Genomic DNA, 20,000 nt, shown 5'->3' on the forward strand with positions numbered 1-20,000 from the left:
GCCCCCGGCAGCAGGCCCAGCCCGCCCCCGCCCAATGACTCCAAATGCCCCGCCGGCAAAGACAAAACAAAGACGGCCGGCAGCAGGACGCAGGAACAACCTTAAGGAGCGGTTAGCCGTGCATGAGTAGACCAGAACAGAAATCAGGCCGTCCTCAGAGAGACAGAGGACACGCTCACGTTCACCTTTTAGCAACGAGAGAAAACTAAACAAGAATTCTACTTTTTGCCTCTAAATTTTCTACTGTATAACAGGAATGGCTATTTCAGTTTAAGAGTCGATCAGTATTTTACAATAAGTAGCAGATGTAGCTTTGTCGTCCCTCCATTGTGTCCCTCTCTGTGTCCTCGGGGGTCTTTCGGTGGGTGTGTGTCCTCCTCACATGTGTGATGACTTGTCTCTGCCACCAGGGGTCATCCATAATAACTATTAACCTCTCGGAGACCGGCCGGCAGCGGCCGACGCTCGCGGCCCACCGAGAGAGTCCGAAACGGAAGAAAATCACCGAGGACCCCTCCTCACCCCCCGCCCTCCCCCCACGACACCTCCCGTCTCCAGCCGCATCCGTAGAGTCCAGCTCGCCCCCCCAGCAGACCAAACGCACCTCGGAAGAGTTGTAAAAAGGATTTTTTTTAAAAAGCCTTAAGACAGTGATGTTTGTCGAATCTCCACACGTCCTTCTGCTCCTTTCTTCCTTTTCTCCCACATGTACATAAATAAAAACACAAACCACTTCTTTGCGGGATGTAACGACTCGAGTTGACGCAGGAGACGGACGGACGGACGCTGGCTGGATTGTAATTCTTTTTAATATCGTGTTTCTTTGTAAACGGCAGCATTTTTTTGAGTGGCGTTCCTCTCAATGGGTCGTCATAAAGGTATGATGGGGGGAGTGTGTGTGTGGGGGGGGGTTCGGTGATATTATATAAATGAATGATCTATTCTGTTGTACAGACTAAATAATGTTCCGTATGTACAAAAACTGTAGTTGTGACTTTGTTTTAGAGCTGTTGCCATATTTTGTTTGGTTTTCCCATCGAGCCGCGGTCACACCAGCATTTCAAAACACTAATAACGACTAATAAACTAATAACAACTGATCAACTAATAACGATCAACTAATAACGATCAACTAATAACGATCAACTAATAACGATAAACTAATAACGATAAACTAATAACGACTGATAAACTAATAACGATAAACTAATAATGATAAACTAATAACGATGAACTAATAACGATGAACTAATAACGACTGATAATCTAATAACGACTGATAAACTAATAACGATAAACTAATAACGACTGATAATCTAATAACGACTGAAACTAATAACGATAATCTAATAACGATAAACTAATAACGACTGATAATCTAATAATGACTGATAATCTAATAACGACTGATAATCTAATAACGACTAAATAACGACTGATAATCTAATAACGACTAAATAACGACTGATAATCTAATAACGACTGATAATCTAATAACGACTGATAATCTAATAACGACTGATAAACTAATAACGACTGATAATCTAGTAACGACTAAACAATGACTGATAATCTAATAACGACTGATAATCTAATAACGACTGATAATCTATTAACGACTGATAATCTAATAACGACTGATAATCTAATAACGACTGGTAATCTAATAACGACTGATAATCTATTAACGACTGATAATCTAATAACGACTGATAATCTAGTAACGACTAAACAACGACTGATAATCTAATAACGACTGATAATCTAATAACGACTGGTAATCTAATAACGACTAAATAACGACTGATAATCTAATAACGACTGATAATCTAATAACGACTAAACAATGACTGATAATCTAATAACGACTGATAATCTAATAACGACTAAATAACGACTGATAATCTAATAACGACTAAATAATGACTGATAATCTAATAACGACTGATAATCTAATAACGACTAAATAATGACTGATAATCTAATAACGACTAAATAATGACTGATAATCTAATAATGACGGATAATCTAATAACGACTGATAATCTAATAACGACTGATAAACTAATAACGACTGATAATCTATTAACGACTGATAATCTAATAACGACTGATAATCTAATAACGACTAAACAACGACTGGTAATCTAATAACGACTGGTAATCTAATAACGACTAAATAACGACTGATAATCTAATGACTGATAATCTAATAACGACTAAATAACGACTGATAATCTAATAACGACTAAATAATGACTGATAATCTAATAACGTCTAAATAATGACTGAGTCTAATAACGTCTAAATAATGACTGATAATCTAATAACGTCTATCTAACGACTGATAATCTAATAACGACTAAATAATGACTGATAATCTAATAACGTCTAAATAATGACTGATAGTCTAATAACGACTGATAATCTAATAACGACTGATAATCTAATAACGACTGATAAACTAATAACGACTGCTAATCTAATAACGACTGGTAATCTAATAACGACTGATAAACTAATAACGACTGATAATCTATTAACGACTGGTAATCTATTAACGACTGATAATCTAATAACGACTGATAATCTATTAACGACTGATAATCTATTAACGACTGATAATCTAATAACGACTGATAATCTATTAAGGACTGATAATCTATTAACGACTGATAATCTAATAACGACTGATAATCTAATAACGACTGATAATCTATTAACGACTGATAATCTAATAACGACTGATAATCTATTAACGACTGATAATCTATTAACGACTGATAATCTAATAACGACTGATAATCTAATAACGACTGATAATCTATTAACGACTGACAATCTATTAACGACTGACAATCTAATAACGACTGATAATCTATTAACGACTGATAATCTATTAACGACTGACAATCTATTAACGACTGATAATCTAATAACGACTGATAATCTAATAACGACTGATAATCTATTAACGACTGATAATCTAATAACGACTGATAATCTATTAACGACTGATAATCTATTAACGACTGATAATCTAATAACGACTGATAATCTATTAACGACTGATAATCTATTAACGACTGATAATCTAATAACGACTGATAATCTAATAACGACTGAAATTCTATTAACGACTGATAATCTAATAACGACTGATAATCTATTAACGACTGATAATCTATTAACGACTGATAATCTAATAACGACTGATAATCTATTAACGACTGATAATCTAATAACGACTGATAATCTATTAACGACTGATAATCTATTAACGACTGATAATCTAATAACGACTGATAATCTAATAACGACTGATAATCTATTAACGACTGATAATCTATTAACGACTGATAATCTAATAACGACTGATAATCTATTAACGACTGATAATCTAATAACGACTGATAATCTAATAACGACTGATAATCTATTAACGACTGATAATCTAATAACGACTGATAATCTATTAACGACTGATAATCTATTAACGACTGATAATCTAATAACGACTGATAATCTATTAACGACTGATAATCTAATAACGACTGATAATCTAATAACGACTGATAATCTATTAACGACTGATAATCTATTAACGACTGATAATCTAATAACGACTGATAATCTATTAACGACTGATAATCTAATAACGACTGATAATCTATTAACGACTGATAATCTATTAACGACTGATAATCTATTAACGACTGATAATCTAATAACGACTGATAATCTATTAACGACTGATAATCTATTAACGACTGATAATCTAATAACGACTGATAATCTAATAACGACTGAAATTCTATTAACGACTGATAATCTAATAACGACTGATAATCTATTAACGACTGATAATCTATTAACGACTGATAATCTAATAACGACTGATAATCTATTAACGACTGATAATCTAATAACGACTGATAATCTATTAACGACTGATAATCTATTAACGACTGATAATCTAATAACGACTGATAATCTAATAACGACTGATAATCTATTAACGACTGATAATCTATTAACGACTGATAATCTAATAACGACTGATAATCTATTAACGACTGATAATCTAATAACGACTGATAATCTAATAACGACTGATAATCTATTAACGACTGATAATCTAATAACGACTGATAATCTATTAACGACTGATAATCTATTAACGACTGATAATCTAATAACGACTGATAATCTATTAACGACTGATAATCTAATAACGACTGATAATCTATTAACGACTGATAATCTATTAACGACTGATAATCTAATAACGACTGATAATCTATTAACGACTGATAATCTATTAACGACTGATAATCTAATAACGACTGATAATCTATTAACGACTGATAATCTATTAACGACTGATAATCTATTAACGACTGATAATCTAATAACGACTGATAATCTATTAACGACTGATAATCTAATAACGACTGATAATCTATTAACGACTGATAATCTATTAACGACTGATAATCTAATAACGACTGATAATCTATTAACGACTGATAATCTAATAACGACTGATAATCTATTAACGACTGATAATCTAATAACGACTGATAATCTATTAACGACTGATAATCTAATAACGACTGATAATCTATTAACGACTGATAATCTAATAACGACTGATAATCTATTAACGACTGATAATCTATTAACGACTGATAATCTATTAACGACTGATAATCTGTCCCGACGAGGTTTACGACAAGTGAACGTAGAGCGCCAGCGTCCAACATGGAGAACGCTGTTGTAGCACGTTAGCTGTTAGGTGTCCCATTTTTTACATTTTCGAATAATCCTTAACATTTTTAAAATCGAATAGTTTATCTGACTCTCGTCTTGTCGTATTATTGTCGTGGATGATTCCACCACCAGACATCGGCAGTAATTCAGCGGAAAGTAGTTTACGAACCGCCATTAAACAACGAAAGGACGTGTTTACCGTGAGCTAAGTGCCGCTAGCCTGATCTGTAAGGACTACACCCGGGACATTTTAGTTTGTGGTGAATAAACACAAACTAAAAATTTAAATAAATTGTAGTCTTCAGTTGCAAATAGTTTGTTTCTTTGCTGCTAGCGAGCCTGCTAAAGCTCAGTTCAGGCAGAATTAGCATTATGGTGCAAAATGCTAATAAACAAGGCGGAGAACACGTTACTACCAGGCTAAAACACGTGGTGCTCCAGTCTATTAAGAGTTCTCGGCAAATATCGAATAGTATTTTTGTTTGAAATGCGTCTTTAACGAATGTCTTTTAATCTTTAGTCATGTCAATTAGCAGCCAGGCTAATGAGACTGCTAACTGACGGCTGGCCAGCTTACTAGCTCGGAGGGCTTCTTTTCCCACATCAACAACTTTTAATGTACGAAATGCTAAAAGGGATCAAAGAGCCATTTCAGTTAGTGCTGGCATGTTCTGGCTAGTTAGCATGCTAACTGCTAACCGCAGGTGAATTTTGCAGAGCGTTTTTTCTGGTGTGACCCGGCGTGACCCGGCGTGACCCGGCATGACCCGGCGTGACCCGGTGTGACCCGTGACCCGGCGTGACCCGGTGTGACCCGTGACCCGGCGTGACCCGGTGTGACCCGGTGTGACCTGTGACCCGGCGTGACCCGGCATGACCCGGCGTGACCCGGTGTGACCCGGTGTGACCTGTGACCCGGCGTGACCCGGCATGACCCGGCGTGACCCGGTGTGACCCGGCATGACCCGGCGTGACCCGGTGTGACCCGGCATGACCCGGCGTGACCCGGTGTGACCCGTGACCCGGTGTGACCCGGCGTGACCCGGTGTGACCCGGCATGACCCGGCGTGACCCGGTGTGACCCGTGACCCGGTGTGACCCGGTGTGACCCGGCGTGACCCGGTGTGACCCGGTGTGACCCGGCGTGACCCGGCCTCACAAACCAAACGTCTCCTTTTCATTTTGCACTTCTGACAACGTGAATCAGATTCCGGTTCAGTTACATCATGTCAGCGCGTTTTTTTTAAATTTAATTGTTTTCTTTTTGTCGTTGTTTAAATTTTCTGCAGGTTTCAGACAGTATTGAACTGCTGTGTATATTTTTGTACTTTATTGTATTTTGTCATTTTTTTAAATTAATTTATTATCAGTTATTTATAATGAAAGATGTCAAGAATGTTTCTTAATGTCAAATTATTTAAGGATATTTTTTTTTGTCATGTTTAAGTTATTCGGTTCACCGAGAAATGAAAAACATTTGTGAGCGTTTGTTCCTTTTTCCGGCTTTTTTGACGAGAGAGAAAAACCTTGTAATATACGTTTGGAAAAATGATTTAGCGTAATTTAAGAATGTAGAGTTAGCCTCCTGTTGGGGAGGAACGAACCCTTCGTTGATGTCGGATCTTCTCCCCGTAAGTACGTATGAAGACTCCGAACTCACCGAACACTCATTCTGTAAATAAGCCGAGTTTACTGACGAGCTTATTTAAAAAAAAACGAGGGGATTCCTTCCGTTAGCTTCGACCTCGTACGGTTCTTTGCATGTTCAGCATTCGTCTTTTCTTTGCATGTCGTCGTTGGAATTGTTCTCTTCCCTTTTTCTCTCCACTCTTATTTATGTATTTATGTTCTTTATGTGCGTTTGCTTTAATTTGCCTTTTCGTTTCCTTTTTTTAATATTTGTATTTCCTTTGCCGTCCTCTTCCTCCTTTTGTTTTTAATGACTGCGCACACAGTAACCGTGCGATGCATCCTCCTCACTCATTCTCTCCACTAGGGGGCCTCGCTGGCGATCGGGTCGCCCGCTCAGACCAGCTGGGCGGGCGTTGGGTTATCAGAGAGAACTATTAAAAGCAATACCTTTCATTCTCCGCTTTCCTCTTTTTCTACTGTGGGAATCCAGAGCACACAGAACGGACTCGGACGCTGCGACCGAGCAGGACGACCGCTGCAATGTTTCCCCTCGTGATGTTACTGTGAACAACTTCAGTGCTAAAGGAAATAAATCTGTTGACTTCGGAGCGCTTCGTGCGTGACGCTTGTTTGATGCACAATTTTTCATTTAGATGTTTATTTCACAAAAAATATTTACATATTTTACATTTTTTTTACGAAGTCTTCGTACGTTCTGCTAGCGTCTACAAAACTGTACATTTCAGCTGAAATGAATTTGAATTACAATTTATTAGAGATTTTCTAGAATAATGCTAATTAGCTTTAGCATGTGGTGCCAGAATAATGCAGAGCCGTTATTTCCATGTCGTTTACATGGCTTATGGAATCCAATTATTTTAAAGGGTTATTGCTTTAAAACATATCATCTGCGAACAGTTTTCCACCTACTTAGATTAGATAATTAGATAAAATCAGCTTTTTTATTTCAGAAGGAAAAGTTAAAACATTAAACTCTTTTGTGATGACATTAGAAAGAACAGTAAACATTCATTGTAAGAATTTTGAAAACATCGAAGTTAATATCTATTTTTTAAACCCGAGGTCACATCAGTCTTTAAAAACATATTTCTAGGAAAGTTCAGACACAAAAGAAACCCGAGAAACATGAATCCCAGAAATGATTGTCCCAGTTTACTGAAGCCGGACGTGAAGTTCCTCCATTCAGTGACGGAAAAAACTGCAACCAGAATATTGATATTTATTGATAAATCGGAATCATCTCTTCCTCATCGTCACTCGTGTCAACATGAATAAATAGGAGGAATAACTTCGACGGTACTTGCAGTCGGTTCTTCACCAACATTTTGTCCGACCGCGGATCGGTATGGCTTCGACTCCCGAATGCACGACGCAGTCCGGTTCTGCAGCGGTTCTACTCCCGACATGCAGAGTGGAGGCTGCAAAGTCTGCGGATCAGCGCCGCCTCCAGGTCCACCAGGAGGACCGGCGGGTCCCGGTCCTGTCCCGGCCCGGCCCGGGTGTCCTGACCTCCGCCTCCCAGCAGCAGGCGGTGGAAGTCCTCCCGGTCCAGCAGCCGGTTCATGTTCTGGAGGAAGAACCCTTCACAGAACCTGCAGAGCTCGACTCCTCCGTGACGCTATGAACACAAACACACGAAAAGGTCCGTCACCGTGACAACCTGGAGGTTTATTCATCTCGTTTCTTTTTATACGATATAAATTTATCATTTCAGGTCCTCAGAACTGAAAACTAAAAGGGACTTAGATCATATTTTTTGACATTTAATGCACCGAACTTCTGTTGTTTTTTTTATTTTATCATGACCTTGAAATTATCATCACAATTATTATTACAAAATAATTACTTATTTTGTGTGCTTTTAATAAAAAAAATTTAAAAAAGATTGTTGAACCTTCAGTTTGCAGAAGCTACTTGGACGTAAATGTATAAACCCAAATAAAATCAGTAAACAGTTTATGGATCTAAATTTAAAATCAGAAACAAAATAATACGTCACAAACTTTAATAAGGATTCATTTTGTCCATAATTTATTTTATATTTCCTGGAATATAATTAACACAAACTTTGGAGAGTTATTTGACTTTAATCAAATTCAACGTCACAAATTTATCAACAAACACATTTTTTAACGCCGGCGTCTTCGTCTGAAATAAGTTGCATCTTAACTAGAAATAAAGTCTGTATCATGGAAAGCTAGCTATTCAAATTATTATCAATTTGTAAGCTACAAATATGTGAAATTATAATTTTATAAGAGCAGTTATTGTTTTGTTATTAATAAGAATATCTTTCAAAACCACTTCAATTTCCATTACTAGTGAGTGCATTAAAGACCATTCAAAGGAATTTAAATTTTCTTTCACGTTTTATGTTTTCATGAAGATAAATTGTTTGTATCTGTCTCCTCTTCAATTTAAACGATTAACCGTGTTCCTATGATGTTGACATGAGAAGTTATTAATCATTAAAGGGAGCGGCTCCAGACGGGTAGATTTTACCTGTAATAGTTCAAAATCATAAAATCTGTTCCACAAAACCTTTTCTCATGTATCAGCTCCTTCATAATAAATTATAGGGAACTATGCAGCTTGTAAAATAAAGTTTAGACCAAACTTTTGAAACCTTGAGCACATCATGTGACATGTTTGATCTAAAATGCTGTGTCTGAGTTTTACTTCTCAGCTCTGTCGAGGACACGCAGAGATAAGCTCCGCCCTCTCGGTGTTTCCTACCTTGGCGGTCAGGTAGATGCTGACGGCGTTCTCCACAGTCACACTTTGTGACAGCGTCGTCTCGCAGACTCTCTGAAGACCTCGCAGCTGGAAGAAAGACGCCACCGGCAGCAGCTGCAACGTGAAGAATCCACCATCAGTCCAGTTTACACACGGCTCGATGGAGTAAAACCATTTCTGATCCACTGAATCACCAAATAAATAATCTGAAGAGGAAGTGCAGCAGCTAACAGGTGAGGCTTCACCTGCACGGCTTCAGAGAGAGAGACGCTCAGACCCTCAGTTCCTCCACAGTACAGAGACCTCATCATCATCTGCATAGAAACACACACAGACACACAGACAGACAGACACACACACACACACACACACACACACACACACACACACACACACACACACACACACACACACCACAGTAGAGATGTCATCATCATCTGCATAGAAACGGACACACTTCCTGATGAGCGAGGTCCGAGGTTCGTTTCCCACCTGGAAGGTGCTGTAGGTCATGTGACTGACGTGGATGACGTCGTCGGGGGAACCGGCGAGCATTCGTCGAAACCTGTCGGACGAAACGCACATCAGAACACCAGGTTAGTTTTAACATTTCTCCATATTTACTGCATACATCTTTATAAAGCTCATGAAATAGTTATTTTACAAAATGTCAAAGTTTGAGAGATTAAAGGATCCGAAGTCAGTAAAAGTCCAGACTGAATAATTTCAGTTCAAAGTTAAAAAAAAAAAAAAATTAATAATTTTCTTTCCAGAACAAATTAAAGTATGATAACACTCAGAGAATGATTTAAATCAATCACAAGATTAATATGGAAATGTATCTGATATTGAATAAAAAAAAGAATTAAAACACTTTCACATCTGTAAATATAGCGAGATTTTATTTGTATTTATGGCATCCGTCAAACAAACAAAAAATAAAGTGTATAAATTAATCTTTTATATTCTTTAAGCTATATTCTCTTTATATTTATTTATTTTAGCATTTTAACTTTTACATCTTTGTGCTACTTTAACCACTTTATTTTTACTCGTAAAAGTTCTGTAATAATAGTTACTTCATTGGAAGAGTGCATTTAAAAAAAATCAACAATCAACTTCCTTTAACAATAAAACATCTGGAAAATAAATCATGTTCAGGAAAAAATCTGTAAAACTCAAACAACGTGTTTGGAGCAGAAACGTCATTTCTTTAGTCCAAAAAAAAAATCAAATTTAAAACAAATAAGTGGATAATTTGAAAGAAAGATTGAGACCGTTCAGAGGCCGACATCAGCAACACCCGGTGAGCGAAGAACGGACGTCCGTCCACCACGAACGTCACGTCCGACATCTCCTCATTGTTCAGGAAGTGAATATCTGAGACCACAGAGACGAACACATAAACCTCCGCGTGTTCTTTAGATAATAACAAAAATGCTCGCCGCTCGGCGAAGCTGCTGCTTTACCCAGCTGAGTGGAGAGAGAGACGTCCATCGGTGGGACGGGAGGAACCGGAGACCCGTAACAGTGAGAGAAGACGGACGCCAGCCGCTTCGTGACCACGTAGTCCTGCAGAGGACACAGAGTCCTCATATGAATAGAAAACATCTGAAAACTCAGCAGCACATTGACACGGGTACAAAGTACAAGTTGTTGGCTACTTTATACTAAATTTCTTATCGCACAACATTTATCTGAAGCAAGAAAACAGAATCAGACCAAACTGGGGAAACGGAGTCGGACCAGACGGTATACAAACGTGTTCGTAGCTTCCAGGTCCGACAAATGAGGCCTGAAGCTGCAATACCACCGAGTGCCACTAGCAGGAAGTGACCATATTTGGATGAGCTGGGGGAGGGGCCTGGCTATACTACGTCCCGCCCACCGATAGCTGTAACCTGACTGCACCACAGGCCTGTCAATCAAACAGACACGCCCCCAAAAACAGGTCTTCTTGAATCTTCTTTTCTAATGAATGAGGGATTATTTTCAGATGGACCTCCAGAAAACTAAGAAGAAGGAGTGACTTTAGCTAACAACACCGAGATAACTGATGGACACATTTTATTCACTTTGGATTTGATGACAGAAGTTGAATGGGAGTCTATGGAGCCGGAGGCTTTTTGGAGCCGACCTCTAGTGGCACTCGCTGGTATTGCAGCTGAAGACACTTCTGGATCAGAACCATTTTACAGACCTGAAGCTACGAACTCTTTTAGAAACAGTCTGTTTGAGCGTCTGTGAACCAGAAGTATGAATTTGATACCTTGCTGCTCTCCAACATGCTGAACATGAGCGGGAGGCCGGTGGCCGACAGCTCGGCGCTGTAGTCCTCCGGCCGGATGGAGGTGAACTCTGTGAGGAGGGAGACGGTGACCTCGTCCCGGCCCAGCTGCCGGGCCCTGCGGAGGGACTCCAGCCAGATGTGGAGCCTCCAGGGAACACCTGGACGGAGTCAGAGCTCTTAGAAGACAGTAGGAGACAGAAGCAGAGTCTCAGGTCGCCGGGCGCTCACCCATCTCTCGGATCTCCATGGTGACGTCCAGGTAGCCGTGCTCGGCGCTGTAGTAGGCGGCCTGCTGCAGGGCCTTCATCCGGGCCTTACACAGCCGGGGAGCCACGGAGGCTGGAGCCTCCTCCTCCTCCTCTACTCCTTCAGCCAGGATCTCCTCCAGAGACAGGATGTCCTCCTTCCGGTGCCGCGGCGTCAGCAGCAGCCTCCTCAGGACGTTCCTGCACACGCAAATGGAACACGTGTCGTTCTGCGTCATACGTGTTGGAGGTCAAACAGGAAGTAGATCGTATGTTTTCAGTTTGAAAAGTATCACCTGTGTCCGTGAGCTGCCGCGTAGCTGAAGCAGTTCATGTCCTCGTACAGCGGTGATGTCAGAGAGTTCCCATGATGCACTCTGAGCAGCGGGTCGGCTCCGTGGCTCAGCAGCAGGCTGACCATCTCGTAGTGACCTGAGGAGGTCAGCGTTAATACCTCATGAACCAACAAGAATATCATCATTTATAAATATATCATGTAAACTAAGGAAAACTATTTACTAGAGTATGTTTATGTGACAGTTTCAGTTTTATTCCTTAAATAAACGGTGATGTTTTATGAAAGATGACTGATACCTGCAGCAGCAGCGAGCTGCAGCGGCGTCTCGGCGCAGTTCTCCTGCCCGTCCAGCAGGGCGCCTCCCTCCACGTCGGCTCCGGCCTCCAGCAGCAGCTGTCAGCGGGAGGACACTGCGGTTACCGTGGATGCCACATTCCTCTGATTTATTCAGTGCAGAGCCAATGAGTTTCAAAGTAAAATACATCACTTCATAGTCCAGAGGTGTCTTTAATTAAAGAGTTCCCGTTGTTCCGGGTTCAATTAAAGAGTTCCCGTTGTTCCGGGTTCAATTACAGAGTTCCCGTTGTTCCGGGTTCAATTAAAGAGTTCCCGTTGTTCCGGGTTCAATTAAAGACTTCCCGTAGTTCTGGGTTCAATTAAAGAGTTCCCGTAGTTCTGGGTTCAATTAAAGAGTTCCCGTTGTTCTGAGTTGAAGTACAGAGTTCCCGTTGTTCTGAGTTGAAGTACAGAGTTCCCGTTGTTCCGGGTTTAATTACAGAGTTCCCGTTGTTCCGGGTTTAATTACAGAGTTCCCGTTGTTCCGGGTTTAATTACAGAGTTCCCGTTGTTCCGGGTTCAATTAAAGAGTTCCCGTTGTTCCGGGTTCAATTAAAGAGTTCCCGTTGTTCCGGGTTCAATTAAAGAGTTCCCGTTGTTCCGGGTTCAATTAAAGAGTTCCCGTTGTTCCGGGTTCAATTAAAGACTTCCCGTTGTTCCGGGTTGAAGTACAGAGTTCCCGTTGTTCTGAGATTAATTACAGAGTTCCCGTTGTTCTGGGTTCAATTAAATAGTTCCCGTAGTTCTGGGTTCAATTAAAGAGTTCCCGTTGTTCTGAGTTGAAGTACAGAGTTCCCGTTGTTCTGAGTTTAATTACAGAGTTCCCGTTGTTCCGGGTTCAATTAAAGAGTTCCCGTTGTTCCGGGTTCAATTAAAGACTTCCCGTTGTTCCGGGTTGAAGTACAGAGTTCCCGTTGTTCCGGGTTTAATTACAGAGTTCCCATTGTTCTGGGTTTAATTACAGAGTTCCCGTTGTTCCGGGTTTTAATTACAGAGTTCCCGTTGTTCCGGGTTCAATTAAAGACTTCCCGTTGTTCCGGGTTGAAGTACAGAGTTCCCGTTGTTCCGGGTTTAATTACAGAGTTCCCATTGTTCTGGGTTTAATTACAGAGTTCCCGTTGTTCCGGGTTTTAATTACAGAGTTCCCATTGTTCTGGGTTTAATTACAGAGTTCCCGTTGTTCCGGGTTTTAATTAAAGAGTTCCCGTTGTTCCGGGTTTTAATTAAAGAGTTCCCGTTGTTCCGGGTTTAATTAAAGAGTTCCTGTTGTTCTGAGTTCAATTACAGAGTTCCAAACAGCAAACAGGAAGTGATTATTTCCTGAAGCAGGTGACTGCAGCTCTGAGCTTCCTGTCTGAAGGACTCACCTGAGCCACCGACAGGTGAGAGTGCAGCACGGCGAACGTCAGGGCGACGCAGCGCCGGCTGCCGGGGTGGACGGACGCGTGTCGGGCCGAGCAGCCGGGAACCTGAAACGGGAAACAGGAAACAGGAAACAGGAAACAGGAAACAGGAAACAGGAAACAGGCAGTCAGAGCGGCGATGAAGATGAAGAGCGGCTGCAGCTGGGAGGTTTTTACCTGCAGGTCCAGGTGAGCTCCGGCATCAACGAGCATCTGAACCAGCGCTTCATCTCCTGCTGCAGCGGCGCACATCAGAGGAGTCATCCCCTGCAGGAGCAGCGGAGGAGGAGGAGGAGACGTGAGACCGGAGGAGGAGGAGGAGGAGACGTGAGACCGGAGGAGGAGGAGGAGACGCGAGACCGGAGGAGGAGGAGACGCGAGACCGGAGGAGGAGGAGACGCGAGACCGGAGGAGGAGGAGGAGACGTGAGACCGGAGGAGGAGGAGACGCGAGACCGGAGGAGGAGGAGGAGCCGTGAAACCGGAGGAGGAGGAGGAGCCGTGAAACCATCAGAATGAAACAGTCGTGACCGTGAGGATGTTGAAGTCACCTGATCGTCCGCGGCGTCGACTCCTTCGTCTCCCAGCAGCTCGGCGGCCGGATGGATCAGATCCGCTCGACCGCTCGACATCATCCTGAAGCCCAAACCGAACCGGAACCGGGCCGAAGCAGCTTCTGCATCCAGACACTTGAAGGACTGGAAGCAGCTCTCGGACCTGCAGACGGACGGAGGCGGAGTCAGAGGACGCGTTTGGATCCGCTCCCGTTTGTTAAACTGACTGCAGACGACCGGTCAGACAAACTCAACACTTCCTGTTTCCATTTCAAATTAAAAGCTCTCTAGAGTTTTAGCAGACAGAAACCTTTTATTGTGAAACATTTGCAGGAAGGAAATGGAGGACTTATACGTTGACTTTATCAACAATGATTCCTGAGAGCTCAAAGAAACATGGAACTCGTGAACTAAAGATCAACCAACGAAAAGAAGAACACGAAGACGTTCCTCGCTGCTGTTCTGACTGGAACTCCTGAACAGAGTAATCAGATTACTTTCCCACCAAGTAATCAGATTACAGTTCGATCACACGTCTCACCTCAGCCGTCTCGGCTCACAGTCCAGTCCGGGGACCAGCTGCCTGGCCGTCTGTCTGACATCATCGCTGTCCACCAATCGGCTGCGGCGATGCTCGGCGTGAACTACGGCGATGCGGATCCACTCCATGAGGGGAGGGAGGAGGAGGAGGAGGAGGAACGGCCTGGAGGGAGGAGGAGGAGGAGGAGGTCAGAGGAGAGGAGGAGGAGGAGAGCGGAGGAGAGGAGGAGGAGGAGGAGGAGAGCAGAGGAGAGGAGGAGGAGGAGAGCAGAGGAGGAGGAGAGAAGAGGAGAGGAGGAGAGCAGAGGAGGAGGAGAGCAGAGGAGAGGAGAGGAGGAGAGAAGAGGAGAGGAGGAGGAGGAGAGGAGGAGAAGGAGGAACGGCCTGGAGGGAGGAGGAGGAGAGCAGAGGAGGAGGAGGAGGAGGAGGAGAGCAGGAGAAGGAGGAGAGAAGAGGAGAGGAGGAGGAGGAGAGGAGGAGGAGAAGGAGGAACGGCCTGGAGGTCAGAGGAGGAGGAGGAGAGCAGAGGAGGAGGAGGAGAGCAGAGGAGAGGAGGAGGAGGAGGAGGAGGAGAGCAGAGGAGGAGGAGGAGGAGAGCAGAGGAGAGGAGGAGAAGGAGAGGAGGAGGAAGAGGAGAGGAGGAGAGCAGAGGAGAAGAGGAGGAAGAGGAGAGCAGAGGAGGAGGAGAGCAGGAGGAGAGGAGGAGAGCAGAGGAGAGGAGGAGGAGAGCAGAGGAGGAGGAGAAGGAGGAAGAGGGGAGGAGGAGGAGGAGGAGAGCAGAGGAGGAGGAGGAGGAGAGCAGAGGAGAGGAGGAGGAGGAGAGGAGGAGGAGAGAAGAGGAGAGGAGGAAGAGGAGGAGGAGAGCAGAGGAGAAGAGGAGGAGGAGAGCAGAGGAGAGGAGGAGGAGGAGGAGAGGAGGAGGAGAGAAGAGGAGGAAGAGGAGAGGAGGAATAGAGAGCAGAGGAGAGGAGGAGGAGGAGAGCAGAGGAGAGGAGGAGGAGGAGAGCAGAGGAGGAGGAGAAGGAGGAGAGGAGGAGGAGGAGAGAAGAGGAGGAGAGCAGAGGAGGAGGAGGAGAGCAGGAGGAGGAGAGCAGGAGAAGGAGGAGAGAAGAGGAGAGGAGGAGGAGGAGAGGAGGAGGAGAAGGAGGAACGGCCTGGAGGAAGGAGGAGGAGAGCAGAGGAGAGGAGGAGGAGAGCAGAGGAGGAGGAGGAGGAGAGAAGAGGAGAGGAGGAAGAGGAGAGGAGGAGGAGGAGGAGAGCAGAGGAGAGGAGGAGGAGGAGAAGGAGGAGAGGAGGAAGAGGAGAGCAGAGGAGAGGAGGAGGAGAGCAGAGGAGGAGGAGAAGGAGGAGAGAAGAGGAGAGGAGGAAGAGGAGAGGAGGAAGAGGAGGAGGAGAGCAGAGGAGAAGAGGAGGAGAGCAGAGGAGAGGAGGAGGAGGAGGAGAGCAGAGGAGAGGAGGAGGAGGAGAGCAGAGGAGGAGGAGAGAAGAGGAGAGGAGGAGAGCAGAGGAGGAGGAGAGCAGAGGAGAGGAGAGGAGGAGAGAAGAGGAGAGGAGGAGGAGGAGAGGAGGAGGAGAAGGAGGAACGGCCTGGAGGTCAGAGGAGGAGAGCAGAGGAGGAGGAGGAGGAGGAGGAGAGCAGGAGAAGGAGGAGAGAAGAGGAGAGGAGGAGGAGGAGAGGAGGAGGAGAAGGAGGAACGGCCTGGAGGTCAGAGGAGGAGGAGGAGGTCAGAGGAGGAGGAGGAGAGGAGGAGGATGAGGAGGAGGAGAGCAGAGGAGGAGGAGGAGAGCAGAGGAGAGGAGGAGGAGAGGAGGAGGAGAGAAGAGGAGAGGAGGAGGAAGAGGAGAGGAGGAGAGCAGAGGAGAAGAGGAGGAAGAGGAGAGCAGAGGAGGAGGAGAGGAGGAGGAGAGGAGGAGAGCAGAGGAGAGGAGGAGGAGGAGAGCAGAGGAGGAGGAGAGAAGAGGAGAGGAGGAGAGCAGAGGAGGAGGAGAGCAGAGGAGAGGAGAGGAGGAGAGAAGAGGAGAGGAGGAGGAGGAGAGGAGGAGAAGGAGGAACGGCCTGGAGGGAGGAGGAGGAGAGCAGAGGAGGAGGAGGAGGAGGAGGAGAGCAGGAGAAGGAGGAGAGAAGAGGAGAGGAGGAGGAGGAGAGGAGGAGGAGAAGGAGGAACGGCCTGGAGGTCAGAGGAGGAGGAGGAGAGCAGAGGAGGAGGAGGAGAGCAGAGGAGAGGAGGAGGAGGAGGAGGAGGAGAGCAGAGGAGGAGGAGGAGGAGGAGAGCAGAGGAGAGGAGGAGAAGGAGAGGAGGAGGAAGAGGAGAGGAGGAGAGCAGAGGAGAAGAGGAGGAAGAGGAGAGCAGAGGAGGAGGAGAGCAGGAGGAGAGGAGGAGAGCAGAGGAGAGGAGGAGGAGAGCAGAGGAGGAGGAGAAGGAGGAAGAGGGGAGGAGGAGGAGGAGGAGAGCAGAGGAGGAGGAGGAGGAGAGCAGAGGAGAGGAGGAGGAGGAGAGGAGGAGGAGAGAAGAGGAGAGGAGGAAGAGGAGGAGGAGAGCAGAGGAGAAGAGGAGGAGGAGAGCAGAGGAGAGGAGGAGGAGGAGGAGAGGAGGAGGAGAGAAGAGGAGGAAGAGGAGAGGAGGAATAGAGAGCAGAGGAGAGGAGGAGGAGGAGAGCAGAGGAGAGGAGGAGGAGGAGAGCAGAGGAGGAGGAGAAGGAGGAGAGGAGGAGGAGGAGAGAAGAGGAGGAGAGCAGAGGAGGAGGAGGAGAGCAGGAGGAGGAGAGCAGGAGAAGGAGGAGAGAAGAGGAGAGGAGGAGGAGGAGAGGAGGAGGAGAAGGAGGAACGGCCTGGAGGAAGGAGGAGGAGAGCAGAGGAGAGGAGGAGGAGAGCAGAGGAGGAGGAGGAGGAGAGAAGAGGAGAGGAGGAAGAGGAGAGGAGGAGGAGGAGGAGAGCAGAGGAGAGGAGGAGGAGGAGAAGGAGGAGAGGAGGAGGAGGAGAAGGAGGAGAGGAGGAAGAGGAGAGCAGAGGAGAGGAGGAGGAGAGCAGAGGAGGAGGAGAAGGAGGAGAGAAGAGGAGAGGAGGAAGAGGAGAGGAGGAAGAGGAGGAGGAGAGCAGAGGAGAAGAGGAGGAGAGCAGAGGAGAGGAGGAGGAGGAGGAGAGCAGAGGAGAGGAGGAGGAGGAGAGCAGAGGAGGAGGAGAGAAGAGGAGAGGAGGAGAGCAGAGGAGGAGGAGAGCAGAGGAGAGGAGAGGAGGAGAGAAGAGGAGAGGAGGAGGAGGAGAGGAGGAGGAGAAGGAGGAACGGCCTGGAGGTCAGAGGAGGAGAGCAGAGGAGGAGGAGGAGGAGGAGGAGAGCAGGAGAAGGAGGAGAGAAGAGGAGAGGAGGAGGAGGAGAGGAGGAGGAGAAGGAGGAACGGCCTGGAGGTCAGAGGAGGAGGAGGAGGTCAGAGGAGGAGGAGGAGAGGAGGAGGATGAGGAGGAGGAGAGCAGAGGAGGAGGAGGAGAGCAGAGGAGAGGAGGAGGAGAGGAGGAGGAGAGAAGAGGAGAGGAGGAGGAAGAGGAGAGGAGGAGAGCAGAGGAGAAGAGGAGGAAGAGGAGAGCAGAGGAGGAGGAGAGGAGGAGGAGAGGAGGAGAGCAGAGGAGAGGAGGAGGAGAGCAGAGGAGGAGGAGAAGGAGGAAGAGGGGAGGAGGAGGAGGAGGAGAGCAGAGGAGAAGAGGAGGAGGAGAGCAGAGGAGAGGAGGAGGAGGAGAGGAGGAGGAGAGAAGAGGAGAGGAGGAAGAGGAGGAGGAGAGCAGAGGAGAAGAGGAGGAGGAGAGCAGAGGAGAGGAGGAGGAGGAGGAGAGGAGGAGGAGAGAAAAGGAGGAAGAGGAGAGGAGGAATAGAGAGCAGAGGAGAGGAGGAGGAGGAGAGCAGAGGAGAGGAGGAGGAGGAGAGCAGAGGAGGAGGAGAAGGAGGAGAGGAGGAGGAGGAGAGAAGAGGAGGAGAGCAGAGGAGGAGGAGGAGAGCAGGAGGAGGAGAGCAGGAGAAGGAGGAGAGAAGAGGAGAGGAGGAGGAGAAGGAGGAACGGCCTGGAGGAAGGAGGAGGAGGAGGAGAGCAGAGGAGAGGAGGAGGAGGAGAGCGGAGGAGAGGAGGAGGAGAGCAGAGGAGAGGAGAGGAGGAGAGAAGAGGAGAGGAGGAGAGCAGAGGAGGAGGAGAGCAGAGGAGAGGAGAGGAGGAGAGAAGAGGAGAGGAGGAGGAGGAGAGGAGGAGAAGGAGGAACGGCCTGGAGGGAGGAGGAGGAGAGCAGAGGAGGAGGAGGAGGAGGAGGAGAGCAGGAGAAGGAGGAGAGAAGAGGAGAGGAGGAGGAGGAGGTCAGAGGAGGAGGAGGAGAGCAGAGGAGAGGAGGAGGAGGAGAGGAGAGCAGAGGAGAGGAGGAGGAGAGCAGAGGAGAGGAGGAGGAGGAGGAGAGAAGAGGAGAGGAGGAGGAAGAGGAAAGGAGGAGAGCAGAGGAGAAGAGGAGGAAGAGGAGAGCAGAGGAGGAGGAGAGCAGGAGGAGAGGAGGAGAGCAGAGGAGAGGAGGAGGAGAGCAGAGGAGGAGGAGAAGGAGGAAGAGGGGAGGAGGAGGAGGAGGAGAGCAGAGGAGAAGAGGAGGAGGAGAGCAGAGGAGAGGAGGAGGAGGAGAGGAGGAGGAGAGAAGAGGAGAGGAGGAAGAGGAGGAGGAGAGCAGAGGAGAAGAGGAGGAGGAGAGCAGAGGAGAGGAGGAGGAGGAGGAGAGGAGGAGGAGAGAAGAGGAGGAAGAGGAGAGGAGGAATAGAGAGCAGAGGAGAGGAGGAGGAGGAGAGCAGAGGAGAGGAGGAGGAGGAGAGCAGAGGAGGAGGAGAAGGAGGAGAGGAGGAGGAGGAGAGAAGAGGAGGAGAGCAGAGGAGGAGGAGGAGAGCAGGAGGAGGAGAGCAGGAGAAGGAGGAGAGAAGAGGAGGAGGAGAAGGAGGAACGGCCTGGAGGAAGGAGGAGGAGAGCAGAGGAGGAGAGCAGAGGAGAGGAGGAGGAGAGCAGAGGAGGAGGAGGAGGAGAGAAGAGGAGAGGAGGAAGAGGAGAGGAGGAGGAGGAGGAGAGCAGAGGAGACGAGGAGGAGGAGAAGGAGGAGAGGAGGAGGAGAAGGAGGAGAGGAGGAAGAGGAGAGCAGAGGAGAGGAGGAGGAGAGCAGAGGAGGAGG

The 20,000-nt window shown here is 46.3% G+C and overlaps 2 protein-coding genes across 4 annotated transcripts in view; one reads left to right on the plus strand and one right to left on the minus strand.

Annotated features, from left to right (window-relative positions):
* Positions 1-1,502, plus strand: part of LOC138192321 (serine/threonine-protein kinase BRSK2-like) — a gene marked incomplete at its 5' end in the record, with an annotated part of 21,270 nt that extends 19,768 nt beyond the window's left edge. Inside the window, 1 exon segment of the mRNA XM_069139639.1 lies at positions 1-1,502. This exon segment is cut by the window's left edge and continues 48 nt beyond it. Within this exon segment, the coding sequence (XP_068995740.1) occupies positions 1-105 (105 nt within the window).
* A 5,544-nt stretch (positions 1,503-7,046) lies between these two features.
* Positions 7,047-20,000, minus strand: part of LOC138192320 (ankyrin repeat and BTB/POZ domain-containing protein 2-like) — a 19,987-nt gene continuing 7,033 nt past the window's right edge. For 2 of the 3 annotated variants that reach the window (XM_069139636.1, XM_069139638.1), the window contains 14 exons: positions 14,829-14,990; positions 14,285-14,450; positions 13,912-14,001; positions 13,699-13,800; positions 12,292-12,388; positions 11,994-12,129; positions 11,681-11,898; positions 11,432-11,610; positions 10,632-10,734; positions 10,440-10,542; positions 9,655-9,727; positions 9,408-9,476; positions 9,163-9,276; positions 7,047-8,044 (listed from right to left, as the gene is read on the minus strand). In XM_069139636.1, the coding sequence (XP_068995737.1) occupies positions 7,820-8,044; positions 9,163-9,276; positions 9,408-9,476; positions 9,655-9,727; positions 10,440-10,542; positions 10,632-10,734; positions 11,432-11,610; positions 11,681-11,898; positions 11,994-12,129; positions 12,292-12,388; positions 13,699-13,800; positions 13,912-14,001; positions 14,285-14,450; positions 14,829-14,990 (1,837 nt within the window). In that variant the 3' untranslated portion in view covers positions 7,047-7,819. The remainder of the gene's footprint in view (positions 8,045-9,162; positions 9,277-9,407; positions 9,477-9,654; positions 9,728-10,439; positions 10,543-10,631; positions 10,735-11,431; positions 11,611-11,680; positions 11,899-11,993; positions 12,130-12,291; positions 12,389-13,698; positions 13,801-13,911; positions 14,002-14,284; positions 14,451-14,828; positions 14,991-20,000) is intronic. The other variant, XM_069139637.1, reaches the window with a different exon arrangement.

Source organism: Embiotoca jacksoni, unplaced genomic scaffold (assembly GCF_022577435.1).
Source record: "Embiotoca jacksoni isolate LCO1_2020_lvr unplaced genomic scaffold, fEmbJac1.0.p SCAF_84, whole genome shotgun sequence".
Classification (NCBI taxonomy): Eukaryota; Metazoa; Chordata; class Actinopteri; family Embiotocidae; genus Embiotoca; species Embiotoca jacksoni.